The sequence below is a fragment of the Macaca fascicularis genome, chromosome X, assembly GCF_037993035.2.
Source record: "Macaca fascicularis isolate 582-1 chromosome X, T2T-MFA8v1.1".
Lineage (NCBI taxonomy): Eukaryota > Metazoa > Chordata > Mammalia > Primates > Cercopithecidae > Macaca > Macaca fascicularis.
The window spans coordinates 5827945-5849030 of record NC_088395.1 but is presented as its reverse complement, the minus strand read 5'-3'; the positions used below and the strand labels follow the sequence as shown (position 1 = coordinate 5849030).

The 21086-nt window shown below is 39.8% G+C and overlaps 1 protein-coding gene across 8 annotated transcripts in view; it reads left to right on the top strand.

Annotated features, from left to right (window-relative positions):
- NLGN4X (neuroligin 4 X-linked) overlaps positions 1-21086 on the top strand; it is a 347891-nt gene that overhangs the window by 61412 nt on the left and 265393 nt on the right. For all 8 annotated transcript variants that reach the window (XM_005592910.5, XM_005592905.5, XM_074029051.1 and 5 more), the window contains one exon: positions 19707-20483. In XM_005592910.5, coding sequence (XP_005592967.1) covers positions 20012-20483 — 472 coding nt within the window. In that variant the 5' untranslated portion in view covers positions 19707-20011. The remainder of the gene's footprint in view (positions 1-19706; positions 20484-21086) is intronic.

The window sequence follows — 21086 nt, the reverse complement described above, 5'->3', positions numbered from 1 at the left end:
TGTCTCAAAAGAAGAAAAAAAAAAGGCAGAAGAGGCAAATAGAGTGGTGGTTGCCCATTGATAACTTATAGGTAATATCTAAAAATAATGTATCAAAAATAGCATAAACTATTACTTAGAAATATCTTGGAGCATATATTTGGAGAGAAGAAGCTAAGAAATCTGAAAGCATTTGCTTTCTAAAGTGAGTGTGGTCATGGGATGTTGTATGTTGGGCAAGAAAGTGCTGTTTGTTGTGCAAATAACACTTGTAGTAGTTTGACCTTTAAAACTTCATGCATGCCTTTATTGAAACAAAATTTTTTCAAAAGAAAAATGATAAGGCCAAGATTGAATGGTATGTGAATGCGAATGTGACAGTTAAAAGCATGATTTCTCAAATGTACCTGCCCATTGGAATCACCTGGAGAATGTAATAGGTGTCAGTGCCTGTGCTGTGGTCCTCCAGAGATTCTGACTTGCTTGGTCTGCAATGCAGACTGGGCAGTGAGATTTTTCAGTTCTCCTTAGGGATTGTAAGATACAGCAGAGTTTAGGAAGCATGGATCTAGTAGCTCAGATTCTTACTTGAATTTAAAAATCTCTAGCTGGGTGAAGTGGCTCATGCCTGCAATCCCATCACTTTGTGCTGGGCTGAGGTGGGAGGATTGCTTGAACCCAAGAGTTCCAGACCAGCCTGGGCAACATAGTGAAACCCTGTCACTACAAAAAAAGAAAAAAAAAAATTAGCCAGGTGTGATGGTGCATGCCTGTGTTCCCAGCTATTCAGGAGACTGAGGTGGGAGGATCGCTTGAGCCCTGGAGGTCAAGGCTGCAGTGAGCTGAAATTATACCACTGCACTCAAGCCTGGGCAACAGAGTGAGACCCTGTCTAAAAAAAAAAAAATCTTGTGTAGTGTTCTCTTCACCAAGGCACAGTTGTTTCAGTAATAAACTACTACTAATATGATGATTTAGATTGAGCCAAATTCACCACTCAGCCATTTCTTTGTTGTCTGATATGCTCTTTATAGAAAGGCTTTAATTGCTTGAAAATGACCTAATGCTTCTCCCAAGCTTTCCATTTTTTTTTTTTCCCTTTCTTAACTGAAGTCACAGAATGTTCTCCTGTGTGGAATGCTTTGTCTATCCTACGGGAAGCCAATTGTGCATGGCTCATGGCACCATTCTGGCTTAATTGTTCCAATTCCTCCTGTTTCTCTGACCACACATGAGGTTGAATTAAATGTAATATTCTCAGTTTGCATTTCCCAGGCAGTCGTCCTAAGTGGCTTCTTGGAGGAGCTCTGTGCATTCCACTGGTCTAATTCTGTGACGCCCTTTAACTCGAGGGCCAAGGACATAATTACCAGCTCTAGAAATTCGTTCCGTGGTCAAGGATGCTTGTGCAGAGGCCAGATTTTCTTTCATTATAATCTGGCCTTTCCCAAGCTTCAAAAGTGAAGAGGATTGAGTTCCTACCAAAGAGCATTGGCGCCTAGGAAGTGAATGCTTTCTCTATCTTTTGCAGCTAGTGTGGTCTACATTTCTTCAGTGTACCTTCTGCCTGGTAAATGTCAGATTATTTGTTGACCATCCTCAGGGTGTAGTTCTTTGTGTTATTAAATGAGAACCCAGTGGCTTAGAAAGCATTGGCTTTTGAGGAGTCATTTTTATCCTAGGCGACAACTCAAATCCATGCAGTGCTGATATTTACAGCTGGGAGGTGACATGGTCTTATCTTTCGGTCTGTTGCTCAAATTATTGATTTCAGTAGGACCTATTCACTGGCTCCCTTCTGTCTTGGGGATGCCTTTGATCTGTCTTGCCTTGTGGGACTCTCCCTCTGACGTGGAATAGCAGTCTATTTCCACAAGGAGGGACCCTCTGAGAGAGGACAGTCTTCATACCGCCTCTTCCGCTTTTCCTTTATCTTTTATGGGTTTTGGCTTTATAACTTTACTCTTAGAATGTCCTTAAAGCTAATGATTTTTTAATGTTCCCTAGTGTGTTACTAAAGGCTCTTCATCTACTTGAAAGACTGGGGCAGGAAGATCGCTTGAGTCCAAAAGGTCGAGGCCACAGTGAGTTGTGATCCTGCCACTGTATTCCAGCCTGGGTGACAGAGCAAGACCCTGTCTCAAAAAAATAAAAAGGACAGGTGCAGTGGCTCATGCCTATAATCCCCAGCACTTTGGGAGGCTGAGGCAGGAGGATTGCTTGAGGCCAGAGTTCTAGGCCAGCCTGCAACATAGAGAGACCCATCTCTTCAGAAAATAAAAAAAATAGCTCGACATGATGGCACACGCCTGCAGTCCCAGCTTCTTGTGGGGCTTGAGACCAGCAGGAGGATTGCTAGAGCCTAGGAATTCCAGGATGCAGTGAGCAATATGTATGTGTTAATACATAGTGAAACCAGTTATTGGAGAATTAGTATGTGTCCTCCCACAAATTCAGTATGTTTTCCTAATTGTCCAATTAATTCAAAGGGCCTAAACATAATAGATGCAAATTATTTTATGTTTTTTGTTTAAAAACATTTTTGACTGAATCAGTCTATGACGCTTTAGTATTTGAAGTTGCAAACAGAACTTAGTCTTAATATAGCACTCGCCTTGTTGATAGATTTCCATGGAAGGAATGTTCGCCAGATGATAATTTAGCCTAAAGATGTTATAGATGTGGACAGTCACACCCTCTAAGTTACACAGTCCGGGGTGGGCCAATTGAAAAGAACATGCAGGAACACAGGCTTGTTAAGGGATAATTAAACGTGGGGGAAATAGAACAGTCATGGCAGAGCATTTAATAGGGTTTAATTGGGTTATGAAGAATAGGCCAGAGTGAAAGAGAATAGCTCTTAATAGGAGGTCTAGAAGTAGCCAAGGAAAGCATTAATTGCAGAAAATCTGTGACATCTGATTACCGTAGTGAAAGAAAGATCCACCTTTAAAAATCCTATCTATACAGAAAGAAGTGATAGGGAGAAGGAAATCTTCCCACGGACATATTTAAGAAAAACAGTGGGAAGGTTTGAGATTTCAAAGGGCCATGGTTCAGGTTATAATTCAAAAAAGAGGCAAATGATAGTCTTACTCTTCTTGAGTTTCAGGAATGGGGAGGATTTTGCCACTTGTTGTGAAATAATTTTGGAGCTTCTATAACCTTGATCCTTTCATCCTATTTTTTCTTGGACTTGGGATGTGGGGAGTGAGTGGATAAGATGGGGATGGAGAAGCAGCAGGGTTTGAGATGCTTCTTTCGATTCTGTTCATTCCTGGAATTCTTCTCCATGGGCCTTAAAGAGAAGAGACTTCTTCCCGGTGCAGGACATCCAGTGGCCAATTAATGAAACTGTTTCCTCAGATAGGTTCCCTTCCTCCATTAATTTGTGGGATTTTAGATGAAAACTTACTTGGACCGTGGTTTTCTATGTGTTTGTGAATGGAAGGGCATGTTTGTCTTTGACCTTCCTTTAGTTTCACGTCTTAGTCTTGATATTTAAGTAGCTTTGGTTCAGACAGAGAAGGACCATGCGTGCAGTTGCTGGGATTGCTCTCTCGGTTGGAGGTTCCCTGGTCCTGGGAAAGATCTCCCTGCCCTATGCAAGTGGCATAGATGTTTAATGTTCTAGATGAGAGAAGCGCTGGAGTCTTTTATTCATTACTTGTGTGCATAGCTGTGGCCTCTAAGGAAGCTCAGCTAAAGTGGTCTCGGGTTCCACCAGAGGCCACCGGGGAGAGATGGCCAAGAAGACAGGAAGAAGTATCTCACCTGGGAGGGTGTGGCAAGAGCTAGGCAAGACCTCATGGTTGAGATATTTGCCATTTATTCTTTCTTTCTTTCTTTCTTTCTTTCTTTCTTTCTTTCTTTCTTTCTTTCTTTCTTTCTTTCCTTTCTTTCCTTTCTTTCCTTTCTTTCCTTTCTTTCCTTTCTTTCCTTTCTTTCCTTTCTTTCCTTTCTTTTCTTTCTTTCTGACAGTTTCACTCTGTCACCTGGGCTGAAGTGGAGTAGTGCGATCATGGCTCACAGCAGCCTCCCCATCTCGAGCTCAAGCCATCCTCCCACCTCAGCCTTTTGAGTAGCTAGGGCTACAGGTGTGCACCACCATGTCCAGTTAATTTTTAAATTCTTTTTAGCAACAACGTTTTGCCATGTTGCCCAGACTGGTCTCAAACTCCTGGGCTCAAGTGATCCTCTCACCTCAGCCTCCGAAAGTGCTGGGATTATAGACATGAGCCATGATGCCTGGCCCATTTATTCGTAAGTACTTATGGTCAGAGCAGGTCTTCCAAGGGAAGAGAAGAACAGCCAGGTAAGACTCGTATGACATAGCTGAGGAGGTGGCATTTCATCCTTCCAGGCACATGCTCCTTATCCACAAGCAGAAAGCTATAACCTTTGGTGTCCCCACTAGGTCATGATAGATAGACACGCAGGTGATGATCACTGACTGGCAGTTAGCCAAGGATTCTCAGCTGTGCATGCTGCATGTGTGAGTATGTGTGACAGATCCCTCTGGCAGTTTGGTGGAAAATTGATAAGTTTTGTAAAAATGATATGTTTAAGTCATACAATAAGGTAAATACACATAAAAGGAAATTGGTTTTATTGAAATAGTTACCAAGGCATATTAATATTAATATTTAAAGTTGGTGCAGTGGCTCACGCCTGTAAACCCCAGCATTTGGGGAGGCTGAGGTAAGAGGATCACTTGAGGCCAGGAGTTCAAGACCAGCCTGGGCAACAAAGTGAGACTCTGTTTCTACAATCAATAAAATAAAAAATAAAAATAAAAAGATGTATTTAAACTGGACTATAATAATACATGTGCATCTTTATTGTGTGTTAAGTACCTGGATCTACTTAAGAGGTTCATAATAGTCACAATTTCAAAGTACAAGTGAGCGTACACAGTATTATGGGATATCTGTGATAGCAGTGTTAAGTGTCCTACTTATACTGATAATGGAAGCAAATACTAAATTTCAGTGCATGATAGTGAAACTAAAGATGTAATTCTTTTTGCCCATTGCAATTTGTAGAACCAATGGAATCTATCTAAAGACTCCTGGGTGGCAAAGGATAAATGCTTGAGGGGATAATACCCCATTCTCCATGATGTGATTATTACATATTGCATGCCTGTAACAAAATATCTCATGTACCTCATATATATATATATACACACACACACACATACACACACACACATACATATACATATATACATATACATGATATGTACTCACAAAAAAATAAATAAAGACACCTCAGTGGGATTGGGGTTTCTGGACTTAGGGTGGACAACATCTGCATTTAGAATTGTGTAGAGTAAAGGTTTTGATTTATTTATTATACCTCTGTTTTCTTTAAAAAACCTGCATGTGTAGGTAGGAATTTTGCCAGAGGTGGGAATGTGAGAATCACTGGTTTGCAGTATAGAGCATTCTATACTGAGAGATTTATTTTTATGTCAAAAAGAAAGTGAAGAATCTGACAGATTAGAATCTTTGTGTTATTTTTATTTAAAAACCTTGGAAGTCTCAATATCAATTAATATTGACTGCTATTTACTACCATTTTTGGCCAAAAACACATTTCATTTTAATGAATTTTGTCTTGTTTGAATGTTCATAAGGCTTCGGAGGTAGTTTTAGGAGATAGTTGCCTTTGATTCCTGAGGTATATTATTGGGTCGATCCTGATTCTGTCTCTTGACTTTGCAACTCTTTCCTTCCTGAATGCTGTTTAAAAGAGCCTTCCTTTTATGACTCTTTTCTTCCATCCTTTTCTTCCTTCCCATGCTAATGTGAGACACAGAGGTTTTTATGAGAAGCCTGTTGTCTATATGCTGGATCTTGGGAGCCTTGGTTATTTCCTAGAGATGGAAGGTCTGATCTCAGTTTAGTTCTGACCCCAGGACAAGAAGCCTCTGGGGAGTAACTGACTCACTGGGATAGAGCCTGTTTTCACAAATTAATATTCCTGTCTGGGGAAGGCAGAGGAAACATTTTGGGGAGTGGGTGGAGCTGATGAGGTTCAAGCCTGAGGATGGAGCTTGTCTTTCCTGGGAGCTTGTACAGTGTCATACTCAGGAAATAAGCTTTGTGGGAAAGGTGATGTTTAGTAACCTAGAGCCGTATGCCTTGTAAGGCCCTCACCTTGTCATTCTGCACTGTCAGAAGCACATGAGGGAAGAGTGTAGGCTGTCAGAGTGAGCATCACACTGAAATAGGAACTTCTCAGATAGAGCCGTCTGCCTAAAACGAAGTAACCTTAGTAAATAGGATCTATGCTACAGAAAATAGAGTACTCTAGCCAGGGTTGTGGAAGACGGAGCTGATCCTGGGGTCACAGGTAGTGTCTTGGGAAACGTTCTGAAGACACTCAGCTTTCTGGATATTGTATAGTTCATTAGTAGAGGTATGAGCAGTGGTTATGAAGCTCCTTATGAAAGAGACATAGAGATATACCCAGCAGTATTACTAGAGATGGTTCTGGTTCCTGTTTTGCACCTGGGAGTACACACTTATTCTTGTCCACATTAACCTCCAGCTGTCCACATGATCAACCATCTGCAGACCCACTGCCAGATGAGGGTCGTGTCAGGTCAGAAGTACTAACTCCAGGTCAAACCGTGCTATTTAGAAATTGAGTGTTTTTTTCTTACTCAAACTGACAGTTTTCCTTTGTAGAAGAACTCACTCAGCTTCCACTCTGGGTTAAATATTACCTTTACGTGATCAGTATTATCTCTGCCCACCAGATACAGCTACGAGAAAGCCTTTTACAGGAAATGGGGTTAAAAGTGACTGGGTATCTAGAATTCTCTTATTTTGTTTGCTAAATTGCAGGCAAATATATTCCCAGAACTATTTCTGATACCTTTTCAGAAATAGGCTTATTTGACATTGGCTGAAAGTAATATTCTAACACTTTACTGCTATGTCAATGAGTGATAAGTTTCTGTTCATCATGAAATTCCTGCAGGCAAAAACCATAGGGACTACATCATGAAGCCTGTGAGAATTTTATGGTGGAAACATGAGTGGAGCAGGTGGTGGAAGTAGCTCATCTCCTGTGGATGTGGTACCCACAGGAGATGAGCTAAGGAGAACGCCCTGAAACCTTACCTTGCCAATTTTCTGCCTTCTGTGTCCTGGTTCCATCTGGTTTCTTTGTGTCTCTTTTCTTCCTTTTAATTTAATAGCATTTGCTGAAGACCTTCTGTCTTCCAAGTTCAAGTATTAGTCATCTCTGGGCTTTGCCCTTAGATACTCATCATAGTCCAGCAATGAATGTAAGCATTGAGGAAGTAATGGTGACATAATGTGAATGTTTAGTCTGGTATCATCTTCCTCACTCTTTGTAAATCTTGGTGGTCTTAATTCTTGAATGTCAATGCTTACCTCTTCTATGTTGTCTTTACAGAAGTCCTCTGGCCTAGCTCTCTCTACATGTCTAAAATTGTAGAAGTGTCTTCTAGGCACTCCATTCCAAAGTCCATTCTGCAGAAGTCCACCATCCTACAGAAGGAGCAGGTGGGAGGCAATGGACCATAGCCTGGCTTCATGGTAGCAGTTGAAAAGCAATGAAGCACAGACTGGCTTAATTGTAGCAATTGAAAGGCAAGCTTCATCTCATTAGCTGGAGTGTTTACTACTTGAGGATGGGAACTTGATTGGTGTATCTTTACATTTTATCAAAATGGGTTTCACCGTGGAAGCATTCAGTGGTACCTCAGTGAATAATTGTAATTAGCTAGGATTTATTTGGGGAATACTTATTGTTCTAAATTTATATGTATTTACATATGCCTACTGTATTAGTCTTTTTTCACACTGCTGATAAAGACATACCGGAGACTGGGTAATTTATAAAGAAAAAGGTTTAATGGACTCGCAGTTCCATGTGGTTGGGGAGGCTTCACAATTATGGCAAAAGGCATGGTAAGAACAAAGGCACGTCTTACGTGGCGGAAGGCAAAAATAGAGAGCTTGTTCAGGAGAACTCCTCATTATAAAACCATCAAATCTGCTGGGCGCAGTGGCTGACGCCTGTAATCCCAGCACTTTGGGAGGCCGAGGCGGGCGGATCACAAGGTCAGGAGATCGAGACCATCCTGGCTAACTCGGTGAAACCCCGTCTCTACTAAAAAATAGAAAAAATTAGCCGGGCGTGGTGGCGGGCACCTGTAGTCCCAGCTACTCCGGAGGCTGAGGCAGGAGAATGGCGTGAACCCGGGAGGCGGAGGTTGCAGTGAGCCGAGATCGCACCACTGCACTCCAGGCTGGGTGACAGAGCAAGACTCCGTCTCAAAAAAAAAAAAACCGAAAAAAAAAAAAACCCAAAAAAACCCATCAAATCTCGTGAGACTTACTATCACAAGAACAGTATGGGGGAAACTGCCCCCATGTTTCAGTTATCTCCCACAGGGTCCCTCTCCCTACACATGGGAATTATGGGAGCTACAATTCAAGATGAGATTTGTGTGGGAACACAGCCAAACCATATCAGATACATATGCATATCTTTATGTAAGGTATCTTTATGTAAGGTATGTGAATATAGGTGTGTATATTCACATTCTCTTGTACTTTCTCAAACACAAACCATAGCATGTGCATAGCATGAGATATAACTCAATATCCTTGAGTTACATCTGCTACTCTGCCCATTTTACACATAAGAGATGGAGGCATTGATGGTTGTATTAGGGTTCTCTAGAGGGACAGAACTAACAGTACATATAGGTATATAAAGGGGAGTTTATTAAGTAGTATTTATTCACATGATCACAAGGTCCCACAACAGGCCATCTGCAAGCTGAGGAGCAAGGAAGCCAGTCCGAGTCCCAAAGCTGAAGAACTTGGAGTCTGATGTTCGAGGGCAGGAAGCATCCAGCATGGGAGAAAGATGTAGACTTGGAGACTAAGCCAGTCTAGTCTTTTCACATTTTTCTGTCTACTTTATATTCGCTGGCAGCTGATTAGACAGTGCCCACCCAGATTAAGGGTGGGTCTGCCTTCCCCAGCCCATTGACTCAAATGTTAATCTCCTTTGGCAACACCCTCAGAGACACACCCAGGATCAATACTTTGCATCCTTCAATCCAGTCAAGTTGACACTCAGCATTAACCATCACAATGGTGAACAGCCTTCTCTGGTTGCTGATGGAGTTGAAGTGAGAGCCAGGATTTGAATCATAGTCAAAACTACACAAAACTTCTGCCCCACACTACCTCCCAGATACATAATGCACACATGAGTAGGTGCTTTTGTGCCTGTTATAGTGCATTTGAGCCTGTTGTTCTTCACTTTGCTCCTGTTATAGGACCATCTCTCTGAAAACAGATGATCAGCATCATACTCTACAGGTAGTATTGATTATCTGTAGCATAAAAGCATGGAACATGGGATTTTCAGGGAATGGAGTAGGAAAAATTCCTGAACCTAATCAGTTTAATAGTTTGATATTTTACTTGGTTCATTTGAATATATACGTGTATACACACACGCATGAAATTACATGAATAAAGTAAGTTGTAGTGTATTGTATCTATATAAATCTCTCTAACCTCCAAAAATGTATATATCCAAACTAATTATTTGTCAATCTCTCCGTCTTTCTCCCTCTCTCTCTTTACACGTATTTATATATGAAATATTTCTCCAGACTAACCAACTGAAATATTAAGCTCCTATCTATGTTTTATATTTCTGCAAATAACCAACCAAAATATTAAAGCAATTAAGCTCCTAAATATTTCATGTATCTATTATACCTATATTATTTCTCCAAACTAAACAACTGAAATATTAAGTTTCTATGTTTTATATATATAAAATATTTCTCCAAATAACCAAGCAAAATATTGAGCTATTAAGCTCCTATGAATGTTTTATATTATTCTATATGTATAGAATAATGTATTTTATATATTTTATATTTTATAGTCTATATATAGAATATATTTTATATTCTATATTATATAGTAATATATTTTATTTATATTTTATTTTTATAATATATTTTTAAATATATTTGTATGTTTTTTATATATAGAATAATATATTTTATATTATTCTCCCTCTCTATATATGGCAGGTTAGTTTGAAGATATCTATACATATAATATATTAAAATTTATTTTAGGCCAAGTGTGGTGGCTCACGCCTGTAATCCCAGCACTCTGGGAGGCCAAGGTGGGCGAATAATGAGGTCAGGAGTTCAAGACCAGCCTGGCCAATATAGTAAAACTCTGTCTCTACTAAAAATACAAAAAATTATCTGGACATGGTGGCGCATGCTTGTAGTCCTGGCTACTCAGAAGGCTGAGGCAAGAGAATCGCTTGAACCCGGGAGGCGGAAGTTGTAGTGAGCCGAGATCTCACCACTGCACTCCAGCCTAGGTGACAGAGTGAGATTCTATCTCAAAAAACTTATTTTCTAGATATAATTTTATGTATAATAAGTTCAAGTACAAACTCATGAAATAGCTCCACTTATATATGAGGAGAATGAAGATTATTTGTACAGTACAATTAGTACAGTGAATTCTGGGAAAAAGTCAGTAAATACTCATTTCAAATCCTCATGTACAATTCAAGTAAAGAAAAATATGCTGGCATTTTTATATCCTGCTAATAAAGGTTATCTGGTGTTGGAAAACATATTTTATTTTTACATGTACTTAGTAGGTGTATGTATTTGTGGGTACATGAGATATTTTGATATAAACATATGTGTAATAATCACATTTGAATAAATGGAGTATACATCACCTGAAGCATTTATTATTTCTTTGTGTTACAGACTTTCCAATTATACTTTTAGTTCTTTAAAAATATGCAGTAAATTAATGTTCACGGCAGACACCCTGTTGTGCTATCAAATACTACATCTTATTCATTCTGTCTATATTTTTGTGTCCATTAACCATCCCCACTTCTCTCTCCCTCCCATTACACTTCCCAGCCGCTGGTAGCCATCATTCTACTCTCTGGCTCCCTGACTGCAACTGGAAGAAATATTTGTAAAGGATAGGCTGGAAGGCTACATTGACTCTCACTGTTTCTGGCACACTAAACCTTGCCATTTTCTGCAGTACGGATTGTCTAGCTTCAGTTATGCCTTGCTACTTCAGTGAAGGACTTTCTGTTCCCACTGGGCTCCTATACTGAGTTTGCTTTGGAGATAATAGTCTGATATGTTAGAGCGTCGTAGTGGTGAAAGCAACTTAAGAGGTCGCTGGCACAAGCCCTCATTTTGCAGTGGAGGGAGTTGGTGGTGAGGGCACTAAATGATGGGCCAGAGAGCACTTGGCTAATTAATGACCAGGGCTATAGCAGGCTCAGGTGCCATGACTGTGCTTGCCATGGCTGGCAGGATCCCAGGGCTTTTCTGTGTAATATGTGGGTGGATGGTCTGTTGCCTTGGACTTGTTGCATAATCATGGAGAAAATAGTGTATATTTTCCCTTCAATTTTTAAATCCAAGATAGTTTGATAGCACATGGGAAAATAAAGTCATTGGGTAAAACTTATACAGATGAGAATCTTTTGATTAAATTTTCATTGTAAAATAATCATAGTCATAAAAAGTGTATCAAAATGTGTATATGGATATTCATTTTAAAGAGTGAAAAATAATCAGATACGTGGTATTGTACCTATTGACAGACAAGGAAAATGAACATTCCCACTGTTTTTATATACCAATGTGAGTTGCTTCCCTCTCTCCTACCTCTCAGTGAAATCTACTTCCCCAAGATTCGGTTTTCATAATGCCCTTGCTGTATATTTCAGGGCAAACATAGCTCTGAGCAATATATTGTTTAGTTTTACTATTATGTAAATAAAATCACACTTTTTGTAGTCTTCTGTGACTTGCCTTTTATGTTTGAGATTTTCCTATTTTCCTCCATATATCTGTATTTTATTTATTTTTGACTGTTTTGTGAAGCCTTCTGTTTTAATATGCCAACATTTATTTATTCATTATCCTATTTATGGATATCTGGATTGTGGCAATATTTTTTGCAATTATAATTGGGGCTTATTTATCCTCAGCAAACTAACACAGGAACAGATACTCAAACACTGCACGTTCTCACTTGTAAGTGGGAGCTGAATGATGAGAACACATGTGTACACATGGGGGTGGGAAACAACACACACTCAGAACTGTCTGGGGATGCCTGGAGGGGAGAGCATCAGGAAGAATAGCTAATGGATGCTGGGCTTAATACCTAGGTGATGGGTTGATTTGTGCAGCAAACACCATGGCACATGTTTACCTGTGTAACAAACCTGCATATCCTGCACATGTACCCTGGAACTTAAAAGTTGAAGAAAAAAATATGGGGCTGCAGTGGACATTTCTGTGCATATTTCCTGATGCACGGGAGTTCTAGTTGCTCCACATCGTTGCTCAGTACTTGGCCTCATTGTTTGTTTGTATTTTTATTGATCCTATTGTGATTTCATCTGCATTTCACCAATAATGAATGACATTGAGCCTCTTGTCCTACGTTGAGATTATCTGTAGATTTGAGGACTCCTTCCTGGATGTGGATTTATGGTGGAGGAACCAACAAAGATGGCTTTGAGTGTAGTCTGAATTACTAGAAAAGTAATGATCTAGTTATCCAAATATGAAACAAAAGCATGGAAACAGTTTGGGGATCGGAGAATGAGAGTTTTAGGAGCACCATATGATGTCTATCTGACTATATTCTTGAAGAGAAGATAGTGGTGGCGCTACAGGCATGGTGGCACACACCATGTTGTCAGCTGGCACTACAGGTGTATACCTCCATGACCTTCAGGATATATGACTTTGAGTTCGGTGAGAGAGATGAACACAAAGCCTAGAGAGATCTGCAAATTATTTGATTTAAATTTAGAAATTGTGTTTGGAAAACATTTAATTTGACACAGAAAATCAAGCATTAATGAGCTTTTATTATTTGCCAGTCCTTGTGCTAGCTTTAGATATGCAGAAGATGAATAAGAAGAAAACAAGCAGCACAGGTAGGGATAGATACCTTCATGAGAATGTAAGCTTCTAGTGGTCGGGAACTCCTTCTTTACCCCATTATGTACCCTTAGCTAGCATAGTGATCTTTACGGGATACTTCTATGGTCTGAAGACTTGTGTCTTTCCAGAATCCACATGTTGACATTGTAACCCCAAAGTGATGGTGCTAAGAGGTAGGACCTTTGGAGCTGATGAGATCATGAGGGTGGATGCCCCAGAATGGCATTAATGACATTTTAAAAGATACCACAGGGAAATTCCTTGCCCTTTCCCCCTTTTCCAAAGTTATAAGGAAGATACAGCCCTCTAGGAAGCAGGCCCTCACCATACACTGAATCTGCCATGCCTTGATCTTGTATTTCCAGCCTCCAGAACTGTGAGCAATGAATATCTGTGGTTTATAAGCCCCCCAGGCTATGGTATTTTGTTACAGCAGCCTGAATAGACTAAGCCAACTTCTAAGTTTTGGTGTTGTCTTATTTCTTTGGTCAGTATAGGATCTTTCTGTCTACATAGTTTGCTCTAGAAAGATGTATGCTCTATTCCTAATGCTATCTTTGTCTTTCCTATCTATGGAATATCCTCCTATCCAATTGGTCTTGACTGGGCGACATATAAGCCATTAACTCTTTACCCTTGGGTTTAGTTTGGGTTCTGCTAAGCCCCCTGCTGAAAATTCTGGTTTCTACAGTTATGGCTCATACATGTTCCTGACTCATTAAACTTCAGTGGAACAGAAATGGTGAGGGAGGTGATGGAGTTGACACTTTGAGCTGCCATATGGTGAAAGACTGTCTTGAAGATAGTACATTTGGCATCTTTTTTTTTTTTAAGAGATGGGGTCTTGCTAGTTTGTCCAGGCTAAACTCAAACTCCTGAGTTCAAATGATGCTCCTGGCTCAGCCTCCTGATTGCCTGGCAATACAGGCATGTGCCACCATGCCTGGCCGCATTTTTACTCTCCCATTGCTTAATATATAGTAAAGATAATGGTTCACAATGGTAAATTTTGTGTGTGTGTGTATACCAGTAACATTTTATTTATTTATTTTTACCTTGAACATATTCAGTATTTATTTGACAATTTTTTTAAATTTCAACTTTTTTTTTTTTGATTCATGGGATATATGTGCAGGGTTTTTTACCTGACTGTATTGGATGGTGCTGAGGTTTGAGGTACAGTTGATTCTGTCACACAGGTATGGAGTGCAGCACCCAACAGGTAGTTTTTCTACCTTTTCCCCCTCCCTCTCCCCACTGTAGTAGTCCCGAGTTTCTGTTATTGCTTTATGTCCATGAGTACCCAATGTTTAGTTCCCACTTCTAAGTAGGAACATGTGGTACTTGATTTTCTGTTTCTGCACTAATTTGCTCAAAATAATGGCTTCCAGCTGCATTCATGTTGCTGCAAAGGACATGATTTCATTTGTTTTTATGGCTGCATAGTAATCCATGGTATATATGCATCACATTTTCTTTATTCAATTCACCGTTGATGGACTCTCAGATTGATTCCATGTCTTTGCTATTGTGAATAGTGCTGTGATGAGCATACATGTCCATGTGTCTTTTTGGTAGAACAATTTATTTTCCTTTGTGTGTATACCCAGTAATGGGATTGCTAGGTCGAATGGTAGTTCCTCTTTTAAGTTCCTTGAGAAATCTCCATACTGCTTTACACAATGGCTGAACTAATTGATGTTCTTACCAACAGTATATATAGCCTTCTCTTTTCTCTGCAGCCTCAACAGCATCTGTTGTTTTTTGATGTTTTATGGATAGCCATTCTGACTAGTGTGAGATGGTATCTCATTGTGGTTTTGATTTGCATTTCTTTGGTGAAAAATGGTGGATTTTTAAATGGGATTTGATTTTTAGATTTAATAGAAACTGCATAGGTGACTGTGCAAAGAACTCTTAAGATTTGACAAACACCAAATTAGATTGTAATCTCCTTTGTGTAGGAGAGGAAATAAAGACCAGAATATTAAAATATCTACATGTACAAAAATAGACAAACTGGCAGATTGCTGGTGTTGGATGGATGTTGAGCAGGGATGGAGGACGTGTGTGTGCATGAATGCATGGCCATGTGTGGAGAGTGGTCGTTCTTGTTGGTATCAGCTTAGAGCTTTGGGCTTCAGAACAAAAGATAAGCCACATCCCACTCAGGTACCCTAAAATGTTGTCTTCACTAGACACAAAAGAAAAGGGAAGCCAGAGATGTATGTAGCTTGTGCAGAGTTTTGGGAAAAGCTCTTCTAGACTTTCTTAGTGAGCGGTATAGAAGGATTATTGTACAAGCCCAGTAATTTGGGCAAGGATCAGCTTCTGTTGCTTTTGTTTTCTGGATGCTCCATAATGAATGTGAGATGGAAGCGGATGTCTCAAGTGCTTCTTGTTCTCAGAAACCTCCTGGCAGCAGACATCTCAGTGGGCCCAGATGTTCAGCGTGGCTGGAAGTAAAACACAGGGAAGGGTGCTGTTTGTCAGTTATCCTATTTTTTTTTAATGCATCTACAAAGCTTCCTGTTTTCTAATATATTACAAGCCTTTGAAAGACAAGGCCATAAACACTCAGGAGATGTGATTTTATTCATTTTAAGGTCAAAATACCAAAATACCTGTTATCAGGGCTCACCTTAATTAAATATGTATCTTAAAATTAAACCAATCTCAATTTAAGGAATGCATACTTAGGGGAGAAATGTATTACAATTTTTATTCTGAACACTTTAAATTCTGATAGGCCTAATAGTGCGAGCCTTGCCTTAATTGCAACCTGAGTCAGAATAACTGCCCTGCAGAGAATCATTTAAAATACCCAATCAAGTTATAAATCAGTCAAAATGCCATTCTGAGATATTATTTTATGCAGTCTTCGCAGAGAATAAATGCTATATAGCCCTTCTTCACTCCCAAAGTATATGTATATATTTAATGAAGTTAGTTTTCACCTTTTTATTAACATTTTTTATCCATTAAAAATTTTAGAATTCATTTTGTAGTATATCCTCTTTATCTTAGGAATATTAAAAATCTACCTATTTATGAATAACTATCAATAACCACATTTCATCCTTTGTGAAATCCTTTTCAGTTTTTGAAACTCACATGGGAGATCTTTTATTATTTTGCCCACAAGGGTATAGGTTGGTTAAATTTACAGTGATTCTTTAATGATGATAATGTACATTTGATTGATATCAGTAAGAAATATTGATATCTTCAATATCAACATTGCTTGTAATGCTAGAAATTTACAAGTTGCCAATTTTTTGAATGTAACTATGTTTACACACACAGACAACGTACATGACAGCACTAGTTATATTCGCTAAATATACCTACTGATACTTAATCATTTACACAGCCACTATAATTTTATACTTGATGGCTTAAACCAGTAATTCTCACTTGAGGGTGGTTTTGGCCCCCGGGCTATCTAGCACTATCTAGAGACATTTTCCATAGTTAAAACTGGGTAGGAAGTGCCACTTTCGTCCAGTGAGTAGAGGTCAGAGATACTGCAAAATACTTGGGCTTTAGATTATAGTAATTTTGTGCAAATTAGCCAAATTTCAAAAAACGAGGGAGTAAAAAAAGATAGCTCTCAACCTGTGAATATTGTGAATGCCCGATCTAGAACTAGTAAGTGGACAGATGCCCTTGGGCCCGTCTTCTTAGCTTGCTGCTGCTTCATAATCGCTCACTGCCCATCAGGACCTTGTGGGATGCAGATTTAGACAGAGGAGGGATTTGATCATACAGCTGGTTCAGTCATAACCAATATGTGGCTCATAGTCTCATTCACATTGAGTTTGAGACTTTTAAGACGTGGGCTGGAATTCCTCATGGAACTAACTTTATATACCTTGGAAGAAGTCTTACCCACTGAATTCTACATTTATTGAGCTCTGTGTTTCAGGGACTATGCAATACCTTGAGGATACATACTATCTCATTTTGTCCCAAGTAGCTTTTAAATACTTGGGATTAAATGAGATAGTATGTAAAACCAAATACTTTACAGCTACGTGGGACTAAGTGTGATAGCATGTAAAATCGCAAATAGTAGACTGGTAAAGTGAGTCCTAAAGAATTTGAATGACCTGCTGTTAGCCTACTCAGCACTAACAGTGAGTTGATAGCACCTTGTGTCTCTGTACCCAGGAATCTTTTGGGCAGGTCTGTGTTGAACATTGCAGCATGTTGTATATGTTGACTGGGCATCTTCTGTGCTCTTCAACTTTTGCCTGTAGGCTCCCTTCCTGCTCTGCACAGCTCCATGAACCAGGTGGAACACACCATTTTACCTTTTTGCAGTCTGCAGAGGTTGACTTGCTTCCCTCAGCTCACAGAGGTAGCATCCCAGGACTCAGGTTCATCTGAATTACAAGTTGATGGCCTCACTGCTCACAATAGCAAAGACATGGAATCAACCTAAAGGCCCATCAGTGGTAGACTGGATAAAGAAAATATGGTTCATATATGCCATAGAATACTATGTAGTGATAAAAAAGAACGAGATTATGTCCTTTGCAGGAACATGGATGGAAGCAGAGACTATTATCCTTAGCAAACTAATGCAGGAAAAGTAAACCACATACTGCATATTCCCTCTTACAAGTGGGAGCTAAAGATGAGAACTCATGAACACAAAGAAGGAAACAATAGAAAAAGCAGCATATTGGAGGGTGGGCAGTGGGAGGAGGTAGAGGATTAGGAAAAATATTTATTGGGTACTAGGCCTAGTACCTGGGTGATGAAATAATCAGTACAGCTGACCCCTGTGACAAAAGTTTACCTGTATGGCAATCTTGCATAGCTACCCCTGAAGCCAAAATAAAAGTTAAAAAAAAAAGTTGATGATTTCACCTGTTCTCTTGGGGAAGGCTCTGAAAGTAACAGCTACCTCTAGTTAAAAATCTTTCAGGAAAGAATCAACCAAACACAACATCACCTCTTTGTTTTTCTTGTCTGTCTCTTAATTATTCAGAAATGGGATTGCTATATGGCAGACATCCAAATGTCTACAGTAGAATTCAAAGATAGAAGCAAACACCTAAATCAGCCATTTGGTGAGATGCTATTTGTCACTTTCAAAGTTACAATCCAGATTTTCAGTGCATATTCATCCATCTCTGGTGAACTTTTCCCAGGATGGCATGTACTATGGAATTTCCCCCTGTTGGTATTATTGTTCTGTGACAGATCCAGCTCCAATATGTTTTATTTTAAAAAACAGCCATGTGATGTATTCTGTTCATCTGATTACTTAAATGAAACAGATAATTATTTTCTGATGCAAATGCTCTGAATAACCCACAAAATCCTTAGAAACCCATATGTGTACTTTGAGATGAAGAACTCTCTAAAGGCACCCTCCTTGTGACACCTAGTGAAATGTTTTCCGTTATTAGGGGGTCATTTAACATACTGTCTGTTGCTGCACAGCATTCTTTTATTGTCACAGGAGCAGCGATTTCTCTAGGGATAGTCATATTATCCATGTAGAGACAAACTGAGGTGGTTACCCTTTAAAAGTTGACTCCAGGCTCACTGGGAAAGTAACTCAAATGTAGCCTCAGCTTTTTAAATGGGCTAAAGAGTGAAGAGGATACCCTCTAAGGCATGCAATGGATTACTGGAAAGTCAGGCTAATCGTATCAACACTTTTAATTATGAATGAAGTCTTCAGGAGACTAGCACTACAGCATGTATTTGAAATGCACCATCTTGTATAGTTTTTTTACAAGGAAGCTGAGATTCAGAGCAGTGAAGTATGTAGCCTAAATATATATGCACTTGACCAGACCAAGGAGAATTTGTGTCCAAAGTCTACACTCTTTTCATTTGATGATGTTCCCTTTGTGACCTGATAAATATCCACATCATGATGCCAGATTGACTTGGATGCATACTTCCATTTTCCTCCTACTGGAAAACTTTCAGAGCTCCATGCATGTCTCCTTAGGAAAATGTGACAGTTTCCTTAAACATTTGAGAAGCAGTGTTTTGGAAGTACCCATGTATTGATAACCAGTCTGGTAAACAATAGCAAAACTGGGAGGTGTCATTACCATAATCTGCATAACCTGTATAACTCTTGAACATCTGTTTGTTCATTCAACACAGATTTGTTTAATGTTTTCTAAATGTCAGGCATTGTTCATGGTGATAGGATGTACAGCAGGAATTAAGACAAGTGGTGGCTGCTAGGCGTGGTGACTCATGTCCGTAATCCCAACACTTTGAAAGGTTGAGGGGGAGGATCCCTTGAGGCCAGCCTGGACAACATAGGGAGACCCGACGTCTACAAAAAAATCCAATGAATTAGCCGGACATAGTGGTGCATACCTGTAGTCCCAGCTACTCGGGAGGGTGAGGCAGGAGGATGGGTTGAGCCCAGGAGTTGGAGGCTGCAGTGAACTATGATAGCACTACTGCATTGTATCTTGGGCAATATAGCAAGACACCATCTCTGGAAAAAAAAAAACAAATAAAGACAGGTGATGTTCTTGCTCTTGCCTACTATGTGGAGATGGCACTATACACATTCCTATACAAATGAATAGGAATTTCTTAGAGAGATGTTGTGGATTTCATGGAAGAGCCAGCCAGTGTTCTAGGTGGTCATTGTATGGCTTCATTATTCTTGTCTGCTTTCTTCCTCTTTTAGGCTGCCTTGGAGTTTTCATGAGAAATTGTCCCTGGAGGTGTTAGATGGTCACAGCTTCCTTGGAGCATTGCAGTTGCTGGAATCCAGTTTCAGGATTAAGGGAGGGCTGCCCCCTTGCAATGGGCTGCCAAGAAAACCGCTGTGCTTGTTCTTAACCTCAGGCTCTGTCTGTGATCAGTCTGAGAGTCTCTCCCAGGTCTTCTGCTCCCTGGAAAGCCCCATCTCTCTGCAGGCTCGCCTCTGGGCTTTGTCTCCTTGGAGCCACATCACTGGGACAGCTGCGGATGTGGATGCAGATTTGAACCATGTCGCGGCCCCAGGGACTGTTATGGCTTCCTCTGTTGTTCACCCCAGTCTGCGTCATGTTAAACTCCAATGTCCTCCTGTGGATAACTGCTCTTGCCATCAAATTCACCCTCATTGACAGCCAAGCACAGTATCCAGTTGTCAACACAAATTATGGCAAAATCCGGGGCCTAAAAACACCGTTACCCAGTGAGATCTTGGGTCCAGTGGAACAGTACTTAGGGGTCCCCTATGCCTCACCCCCCACTGGAGAGAGGCGGTTTCAGCCCCCAGAACCCCCATCCTCCTGGACTGGCATCCGAAATACTACTCAGTTTGCTGCTGTGTGCCCTCAGCACCTGGATGAGAGATCCTTATTGCATGACATGCTGCCCATCTGGTTTACTGCCAATTTGGATACTTTGATGACCTATGTTCAAGATCAAAATGAAGACTGCCTTTACTTAAACATCTACGTGCCCACGGAAGATGGTGAGTACCTCATTGGAACAGAAAACAATACCTCTTGGGCAGTGTGTAGAGACATTTGCCAGGAGGGTTTTATAGTGTCTCGTGCATGATCTTTTCTATAACCTGTTTATTTTAATTTATTTTTCATATTACAAATGCAGTTCTTGCAACAACTTATCATGTGTTCCACTTGTATATATTGGGCCATCTACTGGCTAGAGAAAACTATAAAAAATGACTTTAATTATTTTCATATATCGCCTTCTTAACTTTTTATAATGCTTATTTGCAGATGAAAATAAATATGAGCCTATAATGTTGCATGTTATACCCGAATCATCTGTAAAGGAATGAGTCTATAGAAAAATAATAGAATTAAGTACACTATTATGTTCCAGTTTGCAAACTGAAAGAGAAAATGGTTCTTTCTGCCTTAATGACTTAAGATATTAGCAACTTTTTTGAGTTTTCAAAGAAAAACTTGATAATGGTTAATATACAAGCAGGGGATAGTTCATACAATGGTTGGATTTCATTGTTTAGAATCCGTTTCCTTAACGTAAATTTGGATGTTCTTTTCTTCCAATATTCGCTGCAATCAAATGGCAAAATGTAGTCAGATGA